Source organism: Oncorhynchus kisutch, linkage group LG6, assembly GCF_002021735.2.
Source record: "Oncorhynchus kisutch isolate 150728-3 linkage group LG6, Okis_V2, whole genome shotgun sequence".
Lineage (NCBI taxonomy): Eukaryota > Metazoa > Chordata > Actinopteri > Salmoniformes > Salmonidae > Oncorhynchus > Oncorhynchus kisutch.
Genome location: NC_034179.2, coordinates 48,808,852 through 48,832,032, shown reverse-complemented (window position 1 = coordinate 48,832,032; position 23,181 = coordinate 48,808,852). Strand labels below are relative to the sequence as shown.

Here is a 23,181-nt window from a genome sequence, read left to right as displayed (position 1 = left end):
CCGCCATTCTACCTACAGTATCCAAACAACACAATAATGTTTTTCTCTGTTCCAAGGGCCTGTGCAATGTTCCCAACACAGCTTTGAAAGCTGATTGTGGGGAATGATTTCCTCAGGCAGCCATCAGAGCGACGGAATGGTCTTCAAAACAGCCAGAGGAAAGATTGGGGGAAGGAGACTCTCTGCCGCTCTGGAAATGAGCAAAACACAATTTAACCATCTGCCGGAGCAGCAGATGTTGCGATAAATTGCTGCAACTTTCAAATGTTTACTCTTTTTTTTTAAACCCAGATGCAGTTTGGAGGGCTAGTTGAGTTTACTGTATTCTGCGAGATTGAGAAATTGTTTTTTCTGGCTGTAATGTACATTTTCAACGACCTCTCATGTGACAACTGCAGTGTCGTAAGATTACTAACGCAAAGGAGTAGGATCATTTGAAAACAACAAAGAAAACAATTATGGTATTAACATAAAGGTACTCTAGCAGGAATCAACACACACTGACAATGGCCTAACAGCCAAACAATTCGTTTTTGTTATTTTTGCCTGTAAATGAAAACATTTAGTGTGGATCCTCCACAGATTAAACTCTAGCAATATTGGCCATTTACCATATCATTTGCACTTACGACAATTTGATGTTTGTGATTGTGCCCAATCCCCCAAGTTTCTCTCACGTTATTCAAAAAGCCTGTTGCCATGTAACCTCCTAATTTGTCTTTGCTTAATAATTCACAAGAGGGTTCTGATTAATGCGAACCAGGAAATATATTCAAAACACTTGTGAGAGCTTTGAAAGCAGCAATAACACAATCAGTGTGTTTGTGACTCTTGTGCCATGTGAAGTGGCTCTTTTAATTAATGATCAAACTCTAAATACTCCATTGCTCTGTGGCGTTGCTCTGTCATTTGTCCAGATGTGACAAGTGACAGCTACCTTTTTGATGACGAGACCATGTATGGATTTTTTTTTATTACATGAAAGTAATGAAAGGAAAAGTGCAGATCAATGGTCATGTGAGTGACACAACAACAACAAAGAAACAGGAAAGGAAAGGAAAGAGAGGAAGAGAGCGCAATAAGAAGGTGAGACGTAGGCTAATACAGAGAGAAAGAGAGCTAGACAGGAAGACGAGTAAGGTGAGGAAAGAGAAAACAAAAAAAGAGATTTACTGAAAGCCTTGCCCAAGAAAGAGAGACGGAGTGAGAGGAGAAGAGAGAGTAGGAGAAAAACTAAAAGGTAAGTGGCCCTGCTCGAGGAAAATAGAGAGAGAAAAGAGGGAGGTAGACAAAGAGTTTGATTGGGAGAGGAGGAAAGAAAGATAAAGCCATGTAAAAACAAAAAAAAGAAGCTTAGCATTCATAAAGCCTTCATAATGCCTTTATATGCTTGACATAAAGAGTTATACTACCCTATGTTTATATGCTCTTTATAATTGGCATTAAACATAACACCCACTCCATAACATCTGTCATAATTTATCAAATATAATTTAAACATATGTAGGGCTTATTACAGGCATTATGACTCTTTATGTCATGCATATAAAGGGTTTATGAATGTTTCATGAATGCTACATTATCACCATTCTAAGTAAAGTGAGGGACTCTCCTACCTGAGAGGTCCCTGTTGACCCCAAGGGCCATGCCGTCTCTGAGCCAGAGCACCATGCCATGGTAACCAGGGATGGAGCAGGGCAGGGTCACCGGCTGACCTGCCACCACCACCAGGTCTGTGGGCTGTTGAGTGAACACTGCACTGGCCCCTGGAACAGAGAAAAAGGTTATTGTGTCAAAACAGTGCAACTTTTGATCAACAGTTTCGATATGATTTCATTTTCTTCACAGACATATAGTGTCATATGCCATTTAGCAGACACTCTTATCCAAAGAAACTTATAATAGCACATGCATTTTCGTATGGGTGGCCCCGGCAGGAATTGGACCCACAACCTTAGCATTGCATGTGCAATGCTCTACCAACCGAGCCACAGTAGCCTACTCTGCATCCAATGAGGTACCGTCAGGGTAGATGTTGAATTGACAAAGCATTCAATGTTTTTGTGTCTATGACAATGAATCCTAATAGCAATGTTGCCACAGTAGGCCAGTGAAAATAAGAATACAGAAGCTATGGAGCTGCTAGTGGAGTTACAAACCAAAAAAAGTTATTGAATGGGCTATGCAGAGATGAACGGACAGACTGATCAAACAGGTGTAAATCTTGCTGAGATTGAGGCTGCCCTACGTACACAGCTCAGTTGAGTATTCAGTGTATAGTTAGATAGCATCTATGGATGGTTGAATGAATGGGGATTGGTTCGCGTAGTGAGAAAGAGCACAGGAGATGGTACTGGCATCCGGCCACATCATCCCACATCCCACATTAATACTCTGACCCATTTCCACATAGGAATAATCACACTTTCATTCCCAGTCATTTAAAGTTGATGTAAGACTTACAACACCGATGAGCCCAGATATTAGGCGAGAGTTTCTATTCAATTACCTTTTTAACAGAAAATGCATTACAGCAAACATTAAATCAAAACGAGCCCATGCAGCTGTTCAACCCAATCTGTCTTCGGGCCTCATTCATTACCATCTCACCCCTCATCGCAAAAAAATGACTTCCGTTTTGGTGGCTTCAGTTTGGGAAGGCAGCGGAGTGGTGCATTGCTGACAGCAGCTAACCTCATTTAGAGAACACATCTTGAAAGGGTGTGAATATAAGCAGACAGAGGGTTCAGTACAAAGTACATGCAGGACACAGACGGCTTTCATATATTTTTGTATGAGGGTAGAGCCGAAAACATATTTTTTGTTCACACCAACAGTTTTCCCCACCAACGACTGATCCCTCTCATTAAAGCCACGGAAGTTGAAGAACGACCACAGTACTACAGACATTGTTGGTGGAAAACAGGACCCCCCCCCCCCCATTATAGCGAATCTTTGTGTAAATAAAACATTTTTTGAGGACAATCATGGTACCATTAATTGCTTATAGTACACCAGCGGATGTATGTCCTTGAACCGATTATTTTAAAATGTCACACAGAAGAAGTTATGAGGATAATTGTGTTGCTATTGGCAGCCTCCTGTATTCCAGCATCTCACTGAAGAAGATAACACATAATTCGAGGTCTTGCTATTTTGGGATTCTACCATATGAATATCTCCGGTACACGGAGTCCAAACATTTATACAGGATAAGTCTTGACTCTATACTTAATTTAATGGTACATTTCTGTCTTTTAATCCAAAAGGTTGCTGGTTCGAATTCCCGAGCTAACTAGGTGAAAAATCTGTTGATGTACCCTTGAGCAATGCACTTAACCCGATTTGCTCCTGTAAATCGCTCTCGATTAGAGCGTCTGCGTAAATGACAATCATTAACAGACACAACAAACAGAGAACTGCTGTGTTTTATTAGTGTGGTAGAGAGGATTATATGTCCCACATGGCACCCTATACCCTGTCTCGGCCCATAGGGCATGGTCAAAAGCAGTGCACTATATCGGGAATCGGTTGCCATTTGGGATGCAGACATAGAATTGTCTTTGGGTATATGCTTCACAAATGCAGAAGACACATTTCATGTGAATGCATTCAGTTATACAACTGACAAGGTATCCCCTTTTCCTTTCCTTTCCCTTTCCATTCTGACAGTCACAGCTCATAAGATGTCTCATTTGTATTTACTGTATATGACTTATATGGTAACCTGTATTTCCATCTTATATCTTTTGTTCATGTTATCAAGAGCACTTGCTGTAGTAATATGTGTTCGTTACTTGACGTAAACATGCAAAAGAGAAGATATTTTATTACTTGCTTTAAGATTATTTATCTACCAGTCATCCCCTGGTCCAGATCCAGACAATTGCAAGATGGATGGTATGTTGAATATTGATCGGGCTAAAAAGTTATAATGCTTTGCTCCCCAGACAATCAAACATTTTCTCAGAGTCCATTAGTGGAATCAACATTCTGTAACATGAGGCCTTTTTGGTGCTCTTAAGGGGAATATTTGTTTAGCTCATCCAGGCAGGGTAGCAGCGTTTCACAGATTTAGGTAAAGGCATGGTTTCATTTCGACAAAACTATTGGGAATGAGTGTCGTTTGGAGGCTCATTGTCTATTCCAAAATTGAGTCAAACATCCAATAATTTCTGAATCAATCTACAGTATGTGGACACCCCTTCAAATTAGTGGATTCAGACCCGTCTGTCCCCGTCAAGCTCTCAAGGCATCTCAGGACGGATATATGACGAGATGGCCAACACCACAAAAACAACATTAGCGATGAATCTAAATTGTAATTGCTCTGTTATCTCTCCTTGCTTCCTCAAACACAAACACGCATCGGAGGAGATCATCAATTTGAGGAAGAGGTGAGGGGAGAGAATGTGAGGAATCAAGGAAATACATTAAGATTCACAATTTTGAGGTGCATTCTATGTTCTGTTGACCTGGGACTCACGAGTATCTGATTTGTAGACAACATATGTGTCAGCAGTATTTCTACTCTGTGCTGTATGCATAAGGGAAATACAACTGCCTTCACAAACTGTTTACTTCTACTCATGATAAACAGCCCAGTTGAATATTGTCTTTGTCACTATTGGCGACATTAAACAATATTCATATTGACTTTCCACAGCAAACGTTTTTCCTAGTACTCCCACCAATGTCAAAAGAATCATCATCTCAGAAGTCTGAAATATGACTCTGGTTTGACAGTTTCCATACAAACTGACAGTTTGAGACTTCAAAGATAACCTCAGAAAGAGTGCAATCCACCAAGAGGGACTTAATGGCAAAGTCTGTTCACATTTGCATTGCATTTCTCAGAATCTGTGAGGGTGCAATGTAATGCTTCAATCTAGCCATGTACTCCTAGTGGTGCCTCACAACAGGGATTCTGCAGAGCATGGCTAGCTCTAATGGGAGTCTCAATTGAACAAATGAATCTCATCATCACATCGCCGGCTTCTCAGTGGGCGAAAACACTCTCAGTCAAATCAAAATAAATAAATATATTTTGTCAAGGATACTTCTTTCACATCAATTTTCTGTTTGCCTTAAGCTTTTCAATTTATTTTGCAATCAGAATGCCAAATTACATGAACTCCTCCAGCACAAAAGCAAACATTTTGCCTACTCACAAACATTCTGCATTAGCTGGGGACTGAATTTCTCAGAAGTCCAGAATGTTTTGTTGTTACAAGACAAAATATAACACTGAGTCATCACTTTGTTTTCGCCATGTCTTACTCAAGACAATACCAAAGTCTACACCCACAAAAAGGACTCAAGAGAAACTTAAGCTGAATTCACAAATGAGTCATCTCAGTTCTAAATCTCAATACATTGTTGCTGTGCCTATCTGATGATAGTTACATTTGTCTGAAAATCTCATCTTGAGTCATGGCTACATAAGATAATTCATTTTGACAGGGTCACAGAGATATGTTGTGGACAATTTCACAGTAACAGAGTGATGCTGAGACTCTGTTTTTTCCCTTTAAATAGAATGCCAAACAAAAACGAATGATTGATAAGTTTAACAAACCATACAATGATATGTACAAGGACTACTTTGAACAATTTCCACAGAAAAGTGTACAAAAACACATCTACTTGAAGAACAGTGCAGATGCAAAGTTTGTCAACAGAATGACAGTGTGTGCTGTTTGTGCCGTCATTCTGTTACCAAACTTTGATTTTCATTGTTCTTTAAATGTTTTGTTAAAAGTAGTCCTTGTTCATAGAGTTATATGGTTTATTTAACTGTGCAATCATTGGTTTTGTTTGACATACATGTTACAGTGAAGAATCAGTCTCAGCAATACTCTGCTACTGTGGAATTGCCCTTGTACTACATGGTTGATGAATACTGTACATACAGTATTTGATAGGCAAATGCTTTTTTCATTCAAATACCCAATATCATATTACCTTTCATGTGGAAATACTTTACACTTTTGATGACATCAGCTATAAAGATGGTACAAGATTTAAAGCAGCATTTAACACAAGCACATCGTTCCTAGTTGTGTTTGCCTATGCAATATGCACGGTATAACAGGGATCGATTTCTCCCGTTGGCCTCGGATTTACTGAAATGCAATTAGGTCTACGAGCAGAGCCTCATATTCCCTTACCTGTTGAGAACACTGAAAAGAGCGGGCAGCTTTATTTAATTGTTGCAGTGGACTGTGAAAGGTTTTTTCCGCAGCAAGATGGAAATGTGTGCCATAAACAGTGTCAGCGATTTAGTGCCAGAGTGCTGGGAACCATACAGTCTCATCACCGTCGTAGTCCAATCACACTGCTCTACGGAGAGGACCACTGGTGACGTAAAACTAAAACAGGAGAGAGTGAAATATGGGGTTGTGTGCCCTGTCGATTTGGTGGGGACTACATTACATTGACTGTGGATGCTAGGCTACAGCGCTAGTGTGACAGTAGCAGATTGAAAAGTATTTATTACCTCCGTTTGGTACCTGTCAGTGCAATGTGAATTGTTAACAGCTGTGCCAAAAAGGGTTACATTTCATTGTCATTCCGGGTACCCTTTGTATTGTTACTGTCGGGAGGAGAAAATGTTATTCTATCTGAGGAAGGAAAAAAAGAAAGAAAAAAAGAAAACAGGCTTTGAATTAATCTGGTGTTTATAATGGAATTTTTTACAGAGGATTGCCACGGTCCACCTACAGTCTACAGTACTTTGAAATATGTTTTCTAAGGTTTTGACCAAATGTGTTTCCTGAATGCTTATCAGCATTTTCAAGATAGAAAAACCAAATGATAAAGAACGAAAATGTGCCGCAGTGTGCCAAACATAAAACCATTACAAGCTGCCTCCCATGGGTCCTCTGTGAAAAAATATTATTGTTACTTGTCTGGTTGCAGACAGACCTTTGAAGATAAGGGGTTGGGTTTTGGGGGAAAATTGGACTTCCTTTCAATTCATCAAGTTACCTTATTAACTTAACTATCCCTTTGCTATGAGACTCGAAATTGAGTAAAGGTGCATCCTGTTTCCAATGATCATCCTTGAGATGTTTCTACAACTTGATTGGAGTCCACTTGTGGTAAATTCAATTAATTGGACATGATTTGGAAAGGCTGTCACGCTCTGACCTTAGAGATCCTTTTTATGTCTCTATTTGGTTAGGTCAGGGTGTGATTTGGGGTGGGTATTTTATGTTCTATTATTTGTATTTCTATGTTTTGGCCAGGTAGGGTTCTCAATCAGGAACAGCTGTCTATCGTTGTCTCTGATTGAGAACCATACTTAGGTAGCCCTTTTCCCACCAGTCTTTGTGGGAGGTTGACTTTGTTTAGGGCACATAGCCTTTAGCGTCACGGTTTGTTTTGTAGTGTTTATTGTTTTGTTTGGCGTCTTTTCCAAATAAAGAGAACATTTACGTTCACGACGCTGCACCTTGGTCCTCTTCTTTCAACGGCCGTGACAAAGGCACACACCTGTCTATATAAAGTCCCACAGTTTATATAGACAGTGCATTTCAGAACAAAAACCAAGCCATGAGGTCGTAGGAATTGTCCGTAGAACTCCGATACAGGATTGTGTCGAGCTACAAATTTGGGGAAGGGTATCAAAACATTTCTGCAGCATTGACAATACCCAAGAACACAGTGGCTTCCACCATTCTTAAATGGTGGCACCACCAAGACTCTTCTTTGATCAACTTACTTGAACTGTGTTATTGAAACACTATTGAATTGAATCATTAGAAATTATTGTAAGATTGACAAAATGTATTCAGGTAATCATGTTTCAACTGAATTAGAACAAGTACCTCCCAAATTAATCAATTGTATCAGTTCTAGCTCTTTGAGTTGCGTTCATCCTAGCTAACGACTAAATTAAAAAAGCTCTTATTTTATTTCCAATTAACAATCGTTTAGGGCAGATTTCAGTAGGGAGCTTTGTGCTCCCGTCTGCTTCTGCTCCTCCACGAGCTTCTCCGCCAGCGAACCAACCGACATTCTCATGAACTGTTACATAACATTTTTACATGTACAGTAGTTGTTTATCTACCTTAGTTGAATGCACTGACTGAATGACCTAAATGTAAATGTAACTGTACAAATATATGGTTGCAAAGCATGCAGTAGGGGTGGTAGGTAGGGTGGCACATATATTAGCGGTTAGGAGTGTTGAGTCAGTAACTGAAAGGTTGCTGGGTCAAATCCCCAAGCCGACTAGGTGAAGAATGTCTAATAGCTCATGTAAGTCGCTCTGGAAAAGAGCGTCTGATAAAATGTAATGCTGGGTATTATATTCTTTTGAGCTCTGCCCCCCCAAAAGACATTTCTACAGTTCATTTCTACATTAATGAATCGGATACACATCAATTCCACCGGAGTTAAATTCTACAAGAGACAATTACATTTCACCAAGATAGAGCAAAACTTAAGGGCAGCCAAGATATTTTGGGGGGAGTGTATAAACATTATAAACATACTGTGACTCCTGTGTCTTCTCCAGCTTCATTGAGGGTAGGGAGGGAAGAAAATGTATCTTGACTAACTTTTATTCTCTGATTGATCCACTGCACGGACAAAAGGCGCTCAAACGCGGCCCTAGGCCATTATCGCTGAAATAGAAAACATAAATTCAAATGCTGCCAATCAAATACGTTTTACTTCATCTAAACCCAAGATGAAAGCACATGAAGATCACACTTTTGTCCCTTTCTCTTACTACAACATGAGGTGTATGGGTGTTTCTACATGACTCTGTTCACTTTAAACAACACTGCAGTTGCTTTGCGTACACAGTATGCATTAACTGTGGGAGGAACCTTCTGTCCTAAAGAAGTCAAGAAGGTTTGTTGTGCCTTTGGATTATGGAAAGAAGAGAGTAGAGAAGTGCCTATGCTTGAGGCCTATTCCCATTAGTCTTTCAAAACACAGATCTTTTAACAACAGAGAAGCTGGGAGTAATTGATAGATCGTCTGCAGGGAGGTGTGTAGTGGGGGGATTGAGCGTTTAAAGAAATGTGGGTAGAGAAGATAATCTTGCCGCTGAGATGTGGCAAAAGGCCAAGCCATTGTGTCGGCATAGAAGCCTGTGTATCCAACTCGCTGTTCCTCTCTGTTATGATTTCTTTTTATCTCTGTTGAACAAAACTACACAGTAATTTCAAGGCACCACTGCTTCAAGAAGATTAGTTACTTTGTGTAATAACAAAGCCACAGACAACAACCTTGAGCACTCTCAAAGCACCCACGGCTATAAAGCAATATAAAGGTGGAAGTTCACGACATGTTTCCCAGTTACGGTTTACTGTAAACTAATCTAACATATGAATTTGTATTTTTTCTTCTATAAAAGAAAATAAACATTGGTTGTGTTCTGCCACAGGTTATGATGTAGAAACACATTTCTGGAATGAAATCCCAGCGATTAGTTAGGCTGTAATGATACATTGATTATTGTCAATATAAACCACAATCATTATAATCAATCACTTATTCAGAGGCAAAATAGACCCAAGTTGGTCCCACTTCAAATGACGTGCACTTTATAGATGCTTCATATAGCCTTAATACAGCCTTCATAAACACCACATAAATGTGTCAAAAATCATCTATAACTGTATGTAATGCTCTATAAAGGGTTCATGAATGTGGCATAACTGTTTGACATAAACGCCAATGTCAAATATGTCAAAGACCTCTGCTTTATAAAGGGTGACATAAGCACATCTTAATAAAGGGTTTATAAATCATATTAAATTCACACTTCAAAGTATTTATAACCTTGTCATGTATCTTGGTAGAGCATTGCAGCGCCATGATAGTGGGTTCGATTGCCGGGACCAGCCATATGTAAAAATGTATGCACGCATTACTGTAAGTCGCTTTAGATGAAAGCGTATATATTATATTTGTAATGGGTGCGTGCTGGTGGCAGGGAAGTCAGGCGCAGGAGAACGAACTTGGTATAAAAACTGAGTCGTTTAATAAGTGCTCACAAAACTCCAAAAAACTAAATATACAAAATAATAAAAGTGGGTACAAAACCCGTCGCACACCAGAATATAACTTGCACATAACATACAATCACACAATCGCCGACAAGGACATGAGGGGAAACAGAGGATTAAATACACAACATGTAATTGATGGGATTGGAACCAGGTGTGAAGGAAGACTAGACAAAACCAATGGAAAATGAAAAATGGATCAGCGATGGCTAGAAGGTCAGTGACGTCGACCGCCGAACACCGCCTGAACAAGAGGGACCAAATTCGGCGGAAGTCGTGACAATATTACTCAAATTGCTGGGATCAGCCAACGGTTTTCCCACTTTAGTGCATAGCCAATATTGGATCTGACCCTCAACATTCCCCAAAATACAACGCTAAAATGTAGTGCAAAGCAAAAAACGCAAAAACTAAATTATTTCCTAAATTTCCCCAAATGTTTTCTCGGTTTTGTTTTCCCCCCATTTTTTTCTGCTATTCCCTGTAGTTTTTTCACACTTTTTTCTCACAACATTTTTTCTGTGTTTTTACTTAAACCACATCAGGGGATGACTTCTGAGTTCAGGGAAAAATCTAAATTTCTAAATGTTTTTGTGTAGTTGCCCTTGCATAGGGAGCCAGGCCAACCCACCCACCGGGGAGTCAGGCCAAGCCAATCAGAATGAGTTTTTCCCCACAAAAGGGCTTTATTACAGACAGAAGACTCTGTTTGTGACAAAACTGCACATTTTAGAGTAGCCTTTTATTGTTCCCAGCACAACGTGTACCTGTGTAATGATCATGCTGTTTAATCAGCTTCTTGATATGCCACACCTGTCAGCCATACGCACAAAAATCTTAATGAATTCATTTCAATTGACTGATTTCCTTACATGAACTGTAACCCAACAATCTTTGAAATTGCTGAACACCGCAGCTCAATCAGGTGGAAGAACACTGACTATCCAGTAGCAGCTCACTTTGCTAGTCTACTCGCTCAAATACACAGGCATTGAGCATGTTACTCTACCAAGGAGAGAAGGTAACATCGAGATCCTACTAATACACAGGGAGGCCTACTGGATATCATATCTTCACTCAATATTTTCTAATCAACCTAATAATTATGACACACCGCTCACTTTTGTCATTGGTTGCCCCTGAACAGGCAGTTAACCCACTGTTCCTAGGCCATCATTGAAAATAAGAATTTGTTCTTAACTGACTTGCCTAGTTGAATAAAGGTAAAATAAAATAAATAAAAAATTGCACTGTTTGTCTGCATAACCTGGTTCAAACATTCATGACATTACCCTGAAGAAGGCACAGTGATGCCGAAACATTGGTGGTTAACCCAATACATTTTATATAGAGTGTGCATTTGTTTATATAGCTTACAGTTGATTCGCCGTTAGTCAACACATCTATACAAAATAACTTTCTCTGGGTGTGCACCAGCTCATGCTTTTTATTAGACTTGTAAGGTTGGAACCAACATGCAGTACCTCCAGCAGGCAGAGAGACAAGAGCCATTCGTCCTTCAACTACACTATTCACAGCCCTTGTAATGTTCAATGTCATGAATTGTATTACTGGACTTCTGAACCATTATGTATTTGCATTTTTTAATCAAAAAATTTAATGAAATGTATGGTTTAACATGTCATTAATGTTTATTTGTTTTAGTCATTAGTGATAATTCCCTATGTGTTAATACATTTTGGTTTACATCATTAAGCCATTATGTTTATTTTAATGTTTTATTTAACATTCATTTAACTAGACAAGTCAGTTAAGAACAAATTCTTATTTACATTGACGGCCTATCCCGGCCAAACCCAGACGATGCTGGGCCAATTGTGCCCAGCAATTGGGACTCCCATTCACGGCCGGTTGTGACACAGCCTGGAATCGAACCAAGGTCTGTAGTGATGCCTCTAGCACTGAGATGCCGTGCCATTCGGGAGCCCTATGTATGTGTTATGAATGGCCAAAGGTGTCGGACTTTAAAGGACAGCGTCATGTGATATAAGGTATTTATGGATGTGTTATGAATGACCGAAGGAATTACAGGACACCACATAAAGTGTCAATAAATAGGTTATTAATGTTCTGCTGATTTTCTAAGGTTCTCTCATGATCCACAGGTTACTGTAGGTTGTGAGAGGTATTTAAATGAGCTGAAAAGCTTGCGTTTGTGTGTGTGTCAGAGCCAATATGATTTCGAATAGTCCAACCTGAGACTACCGTACTCCTCTTCTGTTCCCATGCTGGAGACCAGGGCTTGGTTACAACCTGCGGGGGAGTTGGTAAATATTACAAAGACCTGACTGTGCTTTAGCACAGCACGGTGTCACGCCCTGGTCTTAGTATTTTGTGTTTTCTTTATTATTTTGGTCAGGCCAGGGTGTGACATGGGTTTATTATGTGGTGTGTTTTGTCTTGGGGTTTTAGTAGGTATTGGGATTGTGGCTTAGTAGGATTATCTAGAAAAGTCTATGGTTGCCTGAAGTGGTTCTCAATCAGAGGCAGGTGATTATCGTTGTCTCTGATTGGGAACCATATTTAGGCAGCCATATTCTTTGAGTGTTTCGTGGGTGATTGTTCCTGTCTCTGTGTTTGTTTGCACCAGATAGACTGTATAGGTTTTCACGTTTGTTTTGTATTGTTCGTTTTTTCATCATTATTAAACATGTATGAAAATTACCACGCTGCATTTTGGTCCGACTCTCCTTCACCGGAAGGAAACCGTAACACACTGCTTGTTATATTGTTGTGTGCGTGTTTGTGTACTAAGAAAGATGCAACATGGTTCCCGAAGAAAGCCGATTTCAATTTCCTTATTTTGTGGGCTTTCATAAAGGTAAGTGTCTCTTGGTGTAACGTCGCCCCAGGCTATTGAGCACACAGCACGCATATGCTTGGGATATCAACCATTCAAAGTTGGCCTTAGTGGGCCTGACCATATAATTAAATGGGAGTGACCTTACTGAGTAAAATATCTGTCATCAGGCTATGTCATTGTTAGCAAAAACATTCCCCCTGGTCATCAGTCATAATTCATAAAGTCATAATTATGCCTAAACCCAGCCTATTTACACAATTTCTCTTCTTACAATTTGATTTTTAACCTAACCCTAACTACTGAAGGACAAGTTTGATGTGACTAGCATGACTTCACTTTAGAGTGTGTGCCATTCTTCAGCACAACATGTCACCCTTTATAAAGCACACATTTATATCATATTCAATATAGTGGGTTGTGTCACACTTGACATTGGTAATTATGTCACACAGTTATGTCACATTTATGAACCCTTTATATAGCATGACATAAGGTTATAACATATTTGTAAAACATTTATGTAGTGCTTATGAAGGCGTTATAAATGCTTTATGAATCCTTCATTAGCTGAACATAATTTAAAGTGGGACCATAAAGGGTCATACAGTTTAATAAACGGTCTCTAAAGCTTTTACTTCTTAATGAAAAAAGGACCCAGGATAGGTCATTACTGCGATGGAAGACACCAAAATAAGTTGCTCGTTTTTTGCACAGAATGACGGTGAAACTCAACCAATACCCGTTATCTCTAGCTATGGTGATATAACACCATAGAAGAAATCGATTGTTTTGATGATGGGTATGAACCCAGTCAGTGCTATCCGTTACAGTGATGGGTAGTGACACTTTGGTGATGACCAAAAAGGGATTTTATTAAATGTTGAGCTTCTTCTCATTTACAGATGGAGGCCATGTTGTGTTCTTTGAGCGCGGGTGGTGTTCATATGTGGACGTCGAAATCACAACATTCGATCTTAATATCTCAATGGCATGCACATGCACTGTGTCGACGCACTTTGCCCTCAAGTCATGTTGTGACATTGGAAAGTGAAATAGGCATCGGTGCGTAAAACGGTGTCCAGTTTGAACACACAACAGTTGATGCACAGATATTTGTGGTGCGGGACTATATCCGATTACCTCCACCAAAACAAGACAAGGATGTTGTCTGGAAATGGCGGACCAATACATGCATTTTGTGGTCTTTCGACAGCTTGTACAGCTTATCTGTGTGGGCTAAAGACTGATATTGACGTGTTGAAATACATGTGATTTTTACTTTGTTTTGTACGGCACAGGATGTCATGATTTGTGTGGCTTTGCAAGTGAAGTGCGCTGGGCAGTTACAGAATGTTTTTTGACCATGAAGCCCACCAACTCAGCTTGATATTGCTTAACAATGACCTTAAGCTTCATCCTTGTAGATTGTCAACATAAAAGCTGAAATAATGAACTGTATCTGGTTTTGGAGGATATGTACATGATAAATGTCCAGCAACGTTAAAGAGAGGTAGCTAGAGTGCTCCACATCTGAAGTTGTGAATGTTTCAACTTAGCTGAGTGGTATTAGGCACAATACTGGCGACAATAAAGGCATTTGTAACTCAGTTATTTTCTAGCAGGACCTCTTTGCACTCAGCAATGACTTGTGGCTCTAAATCCATTTACTTACTCCACCAACCATGAAGAGACTGCACACAAACACAAACACACAGGTGGTAGAGAAGCAAAGAAAACATTCAATACCTCCCTTATGTGATATGTTTACTCTCAATTTTTCCTCTCATCTTTAGGGACTTATATTTCTCCAGTCAGGCCTTTAGTCTCAAAATCCCAGACCTGTGACAAAAAGATTGTAGGCGGGCAATTCCAAAAACACATTCACTGGAAGACCTGTGCAGATACAAAGTTTGGTAACAGAATTCCGGTCAAATCTCCCTCAGTTTTGTATGTGATTCAAAGATGTCTACTGAAAGAATGGGGTGTAAGCTATGACATGACACCATGAGTATGAAAAAAATCTAGTTTGGTTATTGAACTAAAAATATTCCTAAGCAATATATAACTGACACACCACTCTGCTTTGGTATAATAAGTTAAGTGCACGTGACAACGACATAATCCTAACAGCCCTACTACCAAGCATGTATTACCCTGCTGTAAGTGAAGTGGGTTTACATCTGGACCAAATCTGAACCAATCATAGATGTCTATGTTTCACAAGTTTGGACAGGAAAGTATATCACAGTAGAGCTCAAAGGAGTACAATACAGTACAGCTCAGCAGAGTAGAGATCAATACAGTAGAGTTTAGTACAGTATAGTACACTACAGTATTGTCAAGTAGAGTGTAGTACAGTATAGTACAGTACAGTAAAGTATAGTTCAGTACAGTACATTATAGTCAACTCTAGTGTGCTCTACAGTCTTCTGTACTTAACTCGATTGTACTCTATTCTAATCTACTGTACTGTAGAGGACTGTACTCTACCTTTCTTCACAGTACTGTAATGTAATGTACTGTACTGTGTCCAAAGTGGTGAAACACAGACGTCAGTGATTGGTTCAGATTTGGTACGGACCAGACCATTTCTGAACCAATCATGGACTTCTATGTTTGGGACAAATGAAGGCCAGACAAGACCTCTGTGGACTTTGAAATCAAAACTAGTCCGGACCAAACCAAAAATGGTCCAAGACCAGGGTGGACTGACCAAATTTCTACTAGTTTTCAACATCCATGGATGTCCAGGTGCTGCTCTGTGGGTGAGGATGCTGGTTACAGTAAATGGAAAGAGAGGGAGGTGTCAGTAAGAGCTGGTAGAGGTGAACATGATTGGAGGGAGAGAGAGAGGTTGTTCAGACTTTTCACACTCTTGCTTTGACCACCAGACAACAAAAAGAGAAAGAAAACGGTTATAAGCTGAACATAACAGTATGCCAGTGGACGGGAGAACAGTAGCGGGTGACCGAACTGTGGTTTGTGGCTACTATGATTTCCCATTGTAGCCAATTCATTTACAGAAATTCCGTTCCCGAGTTTTAATTACTTGATCATTCAAACTAATTGATTGGGCTACATTTACTTGTTACTTCTGTGAACTGTAATTATCCCCCTCAAGTGGGAGAGAAATTAGATAAATATCTTAAAGATATGTGTTTTTCATAATGGAATTTCGAGCACAAGCCAATGTTTCTAAAACTTACAGAAGGCAGAAAACACAAAGTATAAAATGTTGATATTAGTTGGCAGGGGTCTTCAGCTCGTCATTATTGTGTTTTGATGTATTTCCAATACCTTTTGTGACTTATTCTGGTCTGTGTTTTCTAAGACCCCTTTTCCATCTGTTTGACAAGAAATCAAAGCATTTGCTTATTCCTAATGTTTAGGATGGAAAATTGTTGAAAAAAGGTATATACAGTATGCTTTAATTATAATAGACTCTTAGCTTTCATTTGACATGCTCCTATGAACTTCACATGTTTGTGCTTATGGAAATGAACAGACACAAACATTGCACACATACAAGCTGATGGAACCACGTATACTATACATCAACACCTTTCCCCCCTCCTGTTACGGTTTTCTTCCGATGAAGGAGAGGCGGACCAAAATGCAGCGTGTTTACTTAGATTCATGTTTAATGAATAAGAACACGAACAGTACAAAAATAATAAACGTAACGCGAAAACCTAAACAGTATAATCTGGTGCAAACTAACACAGAGACAGGAACAATCACCCACGAAACACTCAAAGAATATGGCTGCCTAAATATGGTTCCCAATCAGAGACAACGATAAACACCTGCCTCTGATTGAGAACCACTTCAGGCAACCATAGACTTTTCTAGAACATCCCCGTATACCACAATCCCAATACCTACAAAAAAAACAAGACTAAACACACCACATAATAAACCCATGTCACACCCTGGCCTGACCAAAATAATAAAGAAAACACAAAATACTTAGACCAGGGCGTGACACCTCCAAACTCGGTCTCACTTTTCTACATTTTACATTTTAGTCATTTAGTAGACGTTCTTATCCAGAACGACTTACATTCAACTAAGGTAGTAAGAAAACTACATATCACAGGCATTACTAGAAAAACTCATTTTTCTACTCAAAATACTTTCTCTCTTATTTCAGCATGTGCTCATTTATCAGGTTTTCAGTATTCTGCCTGCCTTTGTGTTCATTTTGCAGGCCTTTGACAGGCAGGCAGCACTCAGCGTGAATGCTGCTGCAGGGGGTTTGGCTAGTTCTTTTGTCTGACCTCAGCACCTCTCCCATGGCAACTCATGCAGGTGCTGTTCTGAGTCCACAATGGCACCCTATTCCCTTTATAGTGCACATATAGCTCTGGTCAAAAATAGTGCCCTATATGAAATAGGGTGCCATTTGGGATGCAGACTCTGTGGAGGGAGACTGAGAGCTGCAGGAAAAAAACACTCGTTCCTCCATCCATCCCTCCCTCCTTCGCTTTATTCCCCTGGCTCCTCCCTCTGTCCTATCTTTCACTCTCCTCCCTCTGTTCGCCTTCTTTTCTCCCTCTGCTTTCCTTTATTCTCTCTCTCTTTTCCTCTGCATGCCTCCTTGATGGTAATCTTGCCCAAGGCACTGCCGAGGGCCACACTCCAGCTTTCAGATTGTTAGGGTTCTCTGTGGACTGGCTTGTGCAGTAGGTCTGAACACACACACACACACACACGGTAGATACAACTTCTAGTATCGGGTCAGACCCCCCTTTGCCCTCAGAACAGCCTGAATTTGTCAGGGCATGGATTATACAAGGTTTGGCATTCAAATGTTGCTCAGTTTCCCAGCTTCCCATATCAAGAATGGTCCACCACCCGAAGGACATACAGCCGACATGACACAACTGTGGGAAGCATTGGAGTCAACATGAGCCAACTCAATATAAACGTGACATGCAACAATTTCAAAGATTTTACTGAGTTGAAGTTCATATAAGGAATCAGTCAATTGAATAAATTCATTAGGCCCTAATCTTTGGATTTCACATGATTGGGAATACAGATATGCATATTTTGGCCACAGACACCTTTAGAAAAAGGTAGGGGTGTGGATCAGAAAACCAGTCAGTACATTTATAAACTCAGGGGGAAAAAAGAAACGTCCCTTTTTCAGGACCCTGTTTTTCAAAGATAATTCTGAAAAATCTAAATAACTTCACAGATTGTAACTTCACACACTTCATTGTAAAGGGGTTAAACACTGTTTCCAATGATTGTTCAATGAACCATAAACAATTAATGAACATGTACCTGTGGAACGGTCGTTAAGACACTAACAACTTACAGACGTCACCTACGTCAAAAAGGTTTGTCTCACCAGGGGTGATGGTTGGATTTGCTTTTATCGTCGAAGGAATGAGCGTTACACCGAGGCCTGTACTCTGGAGCGGGATCGATTTGGAGGTGGAGGGTTCGTCATGGTCTGGGGCGGTGTGTCACAGCATCATCGGAATGAGCTTGTTGTCATTGCAGGCAATCGCAACGCTGTGCATTACAGGGAAGACATCCTACTCCCTTATGTGGTACCCTTCTTGCAGGCTCATCCTGACACAACCCTCCAGCATGACAATGCCACCAGCAATACTGCTCATTCTGTGCATGATTTCCTGCAAGACAGGAATGTCAGTGTTCTGCCATGGTCAGGGAAGAGCCCGGATCTCAATCCCATCGAGCACGTCTGGGACCTGTTGAATTGGAGGATGAGGGCAAGGGTTATCCGCCCCAAAATGTCCCAGGAACTTCCAGGTTCCTTGGTGGAAGAGGGGGGTAACATCTCCCAGCAAGAACTGGCAAATCTGGTGCAGTCCATGAGAAGGAGATGCACTGCAATACTTAATGCAGCTGGTGGTCACACCAGATACTGACTGTTACTTTTTATTTTGATTCCCCCCCTTGTTCAGGGACACATTATTCACTTTCTGTTAGTCACATGTCTGTGGAACTTGTTCAGTGTATGTCTCAGTTGTTGAATCTTGTTATGTTCATACAAACATTTACATGTTAAGTTTGCTGAAAATTAACACAGTTGACAATGAGAGGACGTTTTTTTGCTGAGTTTATATTTTATTCAGTGTGAATACACACTTAATTCAGGTGATAATTATTAGTGTAAAGCACAAACAAACTGACATTTGCATTATATATACATACTCAGTTTCCAAGGTAACCACACAATAATCTTGGATGACAGGTAACCTAGTGGTTAGAACGTTGAACTAGTAACCGAAAGGTTGCAAGATCAAATACCCGAGCTAGCTGGTGCAGATGGTGCAGGCTATCAGATAATCGCTTCTTATGCTTTTGCCGAAAAGCATTTTTTAAATCTGACATGTTGGCTGGATTCACAACGAGTGTAGCTTTAATTGAGTATCTTACATGTGTGATTTAATGGAAGTTTGAATTTTATAGCATTTTATTTGAATCTGGCATTCTGCATTTCCCCTGGCAATTGGCCAGTTGAGACATTTGCGTCCCGCCTATCCCTAAGAGGTTGTTAAAGATAGGTTAAAGATAGGGCTGATTACTGCCCCCTTTGGAGGAATTGCGTGCCCATAGTAAACAGAAAATAAATCTGTCAAAAATTGCTAATATATGCATATAAAAATTATTAATGAATAGAAAACACTCTAAAGCTTCTAAAACCGTTTAAATTATGTCTGTATGTAAAGCAGAACTCTCAGGGCACTAATTCTCCCAAACTCTCTCTTGTCATCATAAAAGTTGGCCCAACTTTGACGTCATCGCCCCCACCCTTCCCAAGCACCTACAGTCCTGGGAACAGTTTCTATGTCTTCAGCGCGATGTCTGCTTTCAATGGGGCTTCTCATTGTGAGAATCGCGCGCTCACGAGAGTTTTGGCGGGCCGAAACCTTTCAGTCACGCGAAAAAGCAGGTTACTCTCATGCGTGCTCTGCTCCGGTGATGTCTTTCTTCCAAGATTGATTAAACGATGCGTGTGTTTCTCTTCGTCCTCAGGATTGCTGTGAACCTATATAACATGCTAACGCTTGGTTCTGAACATAGTTTGACAAGTTTAGTCGACATATAATATGTAATTTCGACGTTTTGGTGCGCATCCACTTGACTTTTTGGCTGCATTTCAACCGAAATATGTTGTGTTTGATAACCGAAAGACACAGACTTCAAAACTAAAGCTGTTTTTGGTAAGTATAAACCCTTCCAGGTCTTCTGATGGAAGAACAGCAAAGGTAAGGGAATATTTATGTGTTAAATTTGGGTTTCTGTGGACTTCAAGATAGAGGAGCCAAAATGCTAATTTCTGAGCGCCGACTCATATTATAGCCTAGTGAACGAAATCTGTAACGTTAAAAATAAATGTAACACAGCGATTGCATTTAGAAGAAGTGTATCTTTCTATATATATGTAGAACATGCATATTTAGTCAAAGTTTATGATGTGTATTCCTTGTTAGCTGACGGCATCTGCCGGAGCTATCGTCATTTCTCCGGACATTTGAGTAGCATTTTTTGAACAATGCGTCATTGTAAACAGAGATTTATGGATACATATAGCATATTATTGAAAAAAACATAAATGTACTGTGTAACATGTTATATTACTGTCATCTGATGAAGATTTCAAAAGGTTAGTGAAATTATTTTTCTTTTAATCCTGCGTTTGGTGATTGCATATTTTGTTCAATTTGGCTATGGAAATTAGCTGTGTCTTCGGTGTGTCTTCGGTGGTGGTTTGACATAAATATGTGCTATGTTTTCGCCGTAAAACATCTGACTTGCTGGCTAGATAAACAAGTTGTTTATCTTTCATTTGAGCTATTGGACTTGTTAATGTATGGAGGTTAAATATTTTTAAGAATATTTTTTGCGTTCCATGCGCTACATTCCAGCTGACGGTGGGAGGGCAAGTTCCCAGTTGGGACTCAAGATCCTTAACAGGTTGCTATTGACTTGGTAACCATCTCTCACTCTTTTTCTCTCCCTCATCAGCATCTACAGGCAACTTCAACCTACACCACTTTGTGGGGTCAAGAGCCTGTCAGCTGTCTCACACATACATAGCAGGTGTTAACACATACAGTTGAAGTCAGAAGTTTACATACACCTTAGCCAAATACATTTAAAGGATCACCACTTTATTTTAAGAATGTGAAATGTCAGAATAATAGTAGAGAGAATGATTTATTTCAGCTTTTATTTATTTCATCACATTCCCAGTGGGTCAACGTTTGCATACACTCAATTAGTATTTGGTTGCATTGCCTTTACTTTGCTTAATTTGGGACAAAGTTTCCCACAATAAGTTGGGTGAATTTTGGCCCATTCCTCCTGACAAAGCTGGTGTAACAGTGTCAGGTTTGTAGGCCTCCATGCTCTCACAAACCTTTTCAGTTCTGCCCACACATTTTCTATAGGATTGAGGTCAGGGCCTTGTGATGGCCACTCCAATATCTTGACTTTGTTGTCCTTAAGCCATTTTGCCCCATTTTTGGAAGTATGCTTGCGGTCATTGTCCATTTGGAAGACCCATTTGCGACCAAGCTTTAACTTCCTGACTGATGTCTTGAGATGTTGCTTCAATATATCCACATAATTTTCCTTCCTCATAAGACATATATTTTGTTTAGTGCATCAGTCCCTCCTGCAACAAAGCACCCCCACAACATGATGCTGCCACCCCCGTGCTTCAAGGTTGGGATGGTGTTCTTCAGCTTGCAAGCCTCCAAACATAACAGTGGTAAGTATAACCAAACAGTTCTATTTTTGTTTCATCAGACCAGAGGACATTTCTCCAAAAAGTACAAACTTTGTCCTCATGTGCAGTTGCAAACCGTAGTCTGGCTTTTTAATGGCAGGTTTGGAGCAGTGGCTTCTTCCTTGCTGAGCGGCCTTTCAGGTTATGTCAATATAGGACTCATTTTACTGTGGATATAGGTACATTTGTACCTGTTTCCTCCAGCAGCTTCACAAGGTCATTTGCTGTTGTGCTGGGATTGATTTGCACTTTTCGCACCAAAGTACGTACATCTCTAGGAGACAGAACGTGTCTCCTTCCTGAGCGGTGTGACGGCTGCGTGGTCCCATGGTGTTAACCTTTCATACTATTGTTTGTACAGATGAACTTGGTACATTCAGGCATTTGGAAATTGCTTGTGGACTTGTGGAAGGTCTACAATTGTTTTTGTGAGTTCTTGGCTGATTTATTTTTATTTTCTCATGATGTCAAGCAAAGAGGCACTGTGTATGAAGGTTGGCCTTGAAATACATCCACAGGTACACCTCCAATTGACTCAAATGATGTCAATTAGCCTATCAGAAGCTTCTAAAGCCATGACATAGTTTTCTGGAATTTTCCAAGCTGTTTAAAGACACAGTCAACTTAGTGTATGTGAACTTCTGACCCACTGGAATTGTGATACAGTGAATTATAAGTGAAATAATCTGTCTGTAAACAATTGTTGGAAAAATGTATTGTGTCATGCACAAAGTAGATTGCCAAAACTATAGTTTGTTAGCAAGAAATGTGTGGAGTGGTTGAAAAACAAGTTTTAATGACTCCAACCTAAGTGTATGTAAACTTCCAACTTCAACTGTACCTGTACATTGCTGCTATGACACTAATGACACAGGCTCAGACACCAACAAAAGTAGCAGCACAATCTTCCCTTTTCAACACTGGTGATACACACATTCATACACACACAGCACAACCCTAATTAGGCTGGGGCACCACATAGGACTACAGAGAGGGGAATGTTTCGTTTTTTAGGTACCCATGCTACATTTCTAGAAGCTTTTCCTATTAATTTGTAGCTAAAATATGTTGGTATCACTTTACGTTGTAGCTCAGAATAATGGAATAATAACAAAGTAATAACCATTTCCAGTAATGCCTTTTAGTTACCAGTAACAAGAAAGGTTATTACAAAGTAAATCAGACTGTAGTTTCTACATTGGTTGATAGATGCTTATTTCATACATATTATTTGTCTGCTGTTTCCACATTGTTCTTGTGCTGTTGAAATCTACAAATAAAATACAAATGTAATGGGATATAAAATCCAGAAACAGATATGGAAATTATAATGCAATTGTGTTGTATTCGTTATAGTTTGGTGTGTACAGATGCTATACAGATGGCATAGTTTCAATGTAATACAATGTAATATCAGGACTGGAAATGTAAGACCCTCTTGCCCTGGTCGACACAACACCCTGAAACAAGCAGAAGGATTACAAAAGCAATGGAGGAAATAAACAGGAAACCATTGTCTAGGAGGCCCTTGAGAACCACAGACCAGAGACCCC

General features: G+C 39.9%; 1 protein-coding gene across 1 annotated transcript in view; it reads right to left on the bottom strand.

The window, feature by feature from the left end:
* Positions 1-23,181, bottom strand: part of LOC109891838 (kin of IRRE-like protein 3) — a 305,246-nt gene that overhangs the window by 149,990 nt on the left and 132,075 nt on the right. Inside the window, exon 2 of the mRNA XM_031826835.1 lies at positions 1,617-1,766. Coding sequence (XP_031682695.1) covers positions 1,617-1,766 — 150 coding nt within the window. The remainder of the gene's footprint in view (positions 1-1,616; positions 1,767-23,181) is intronic.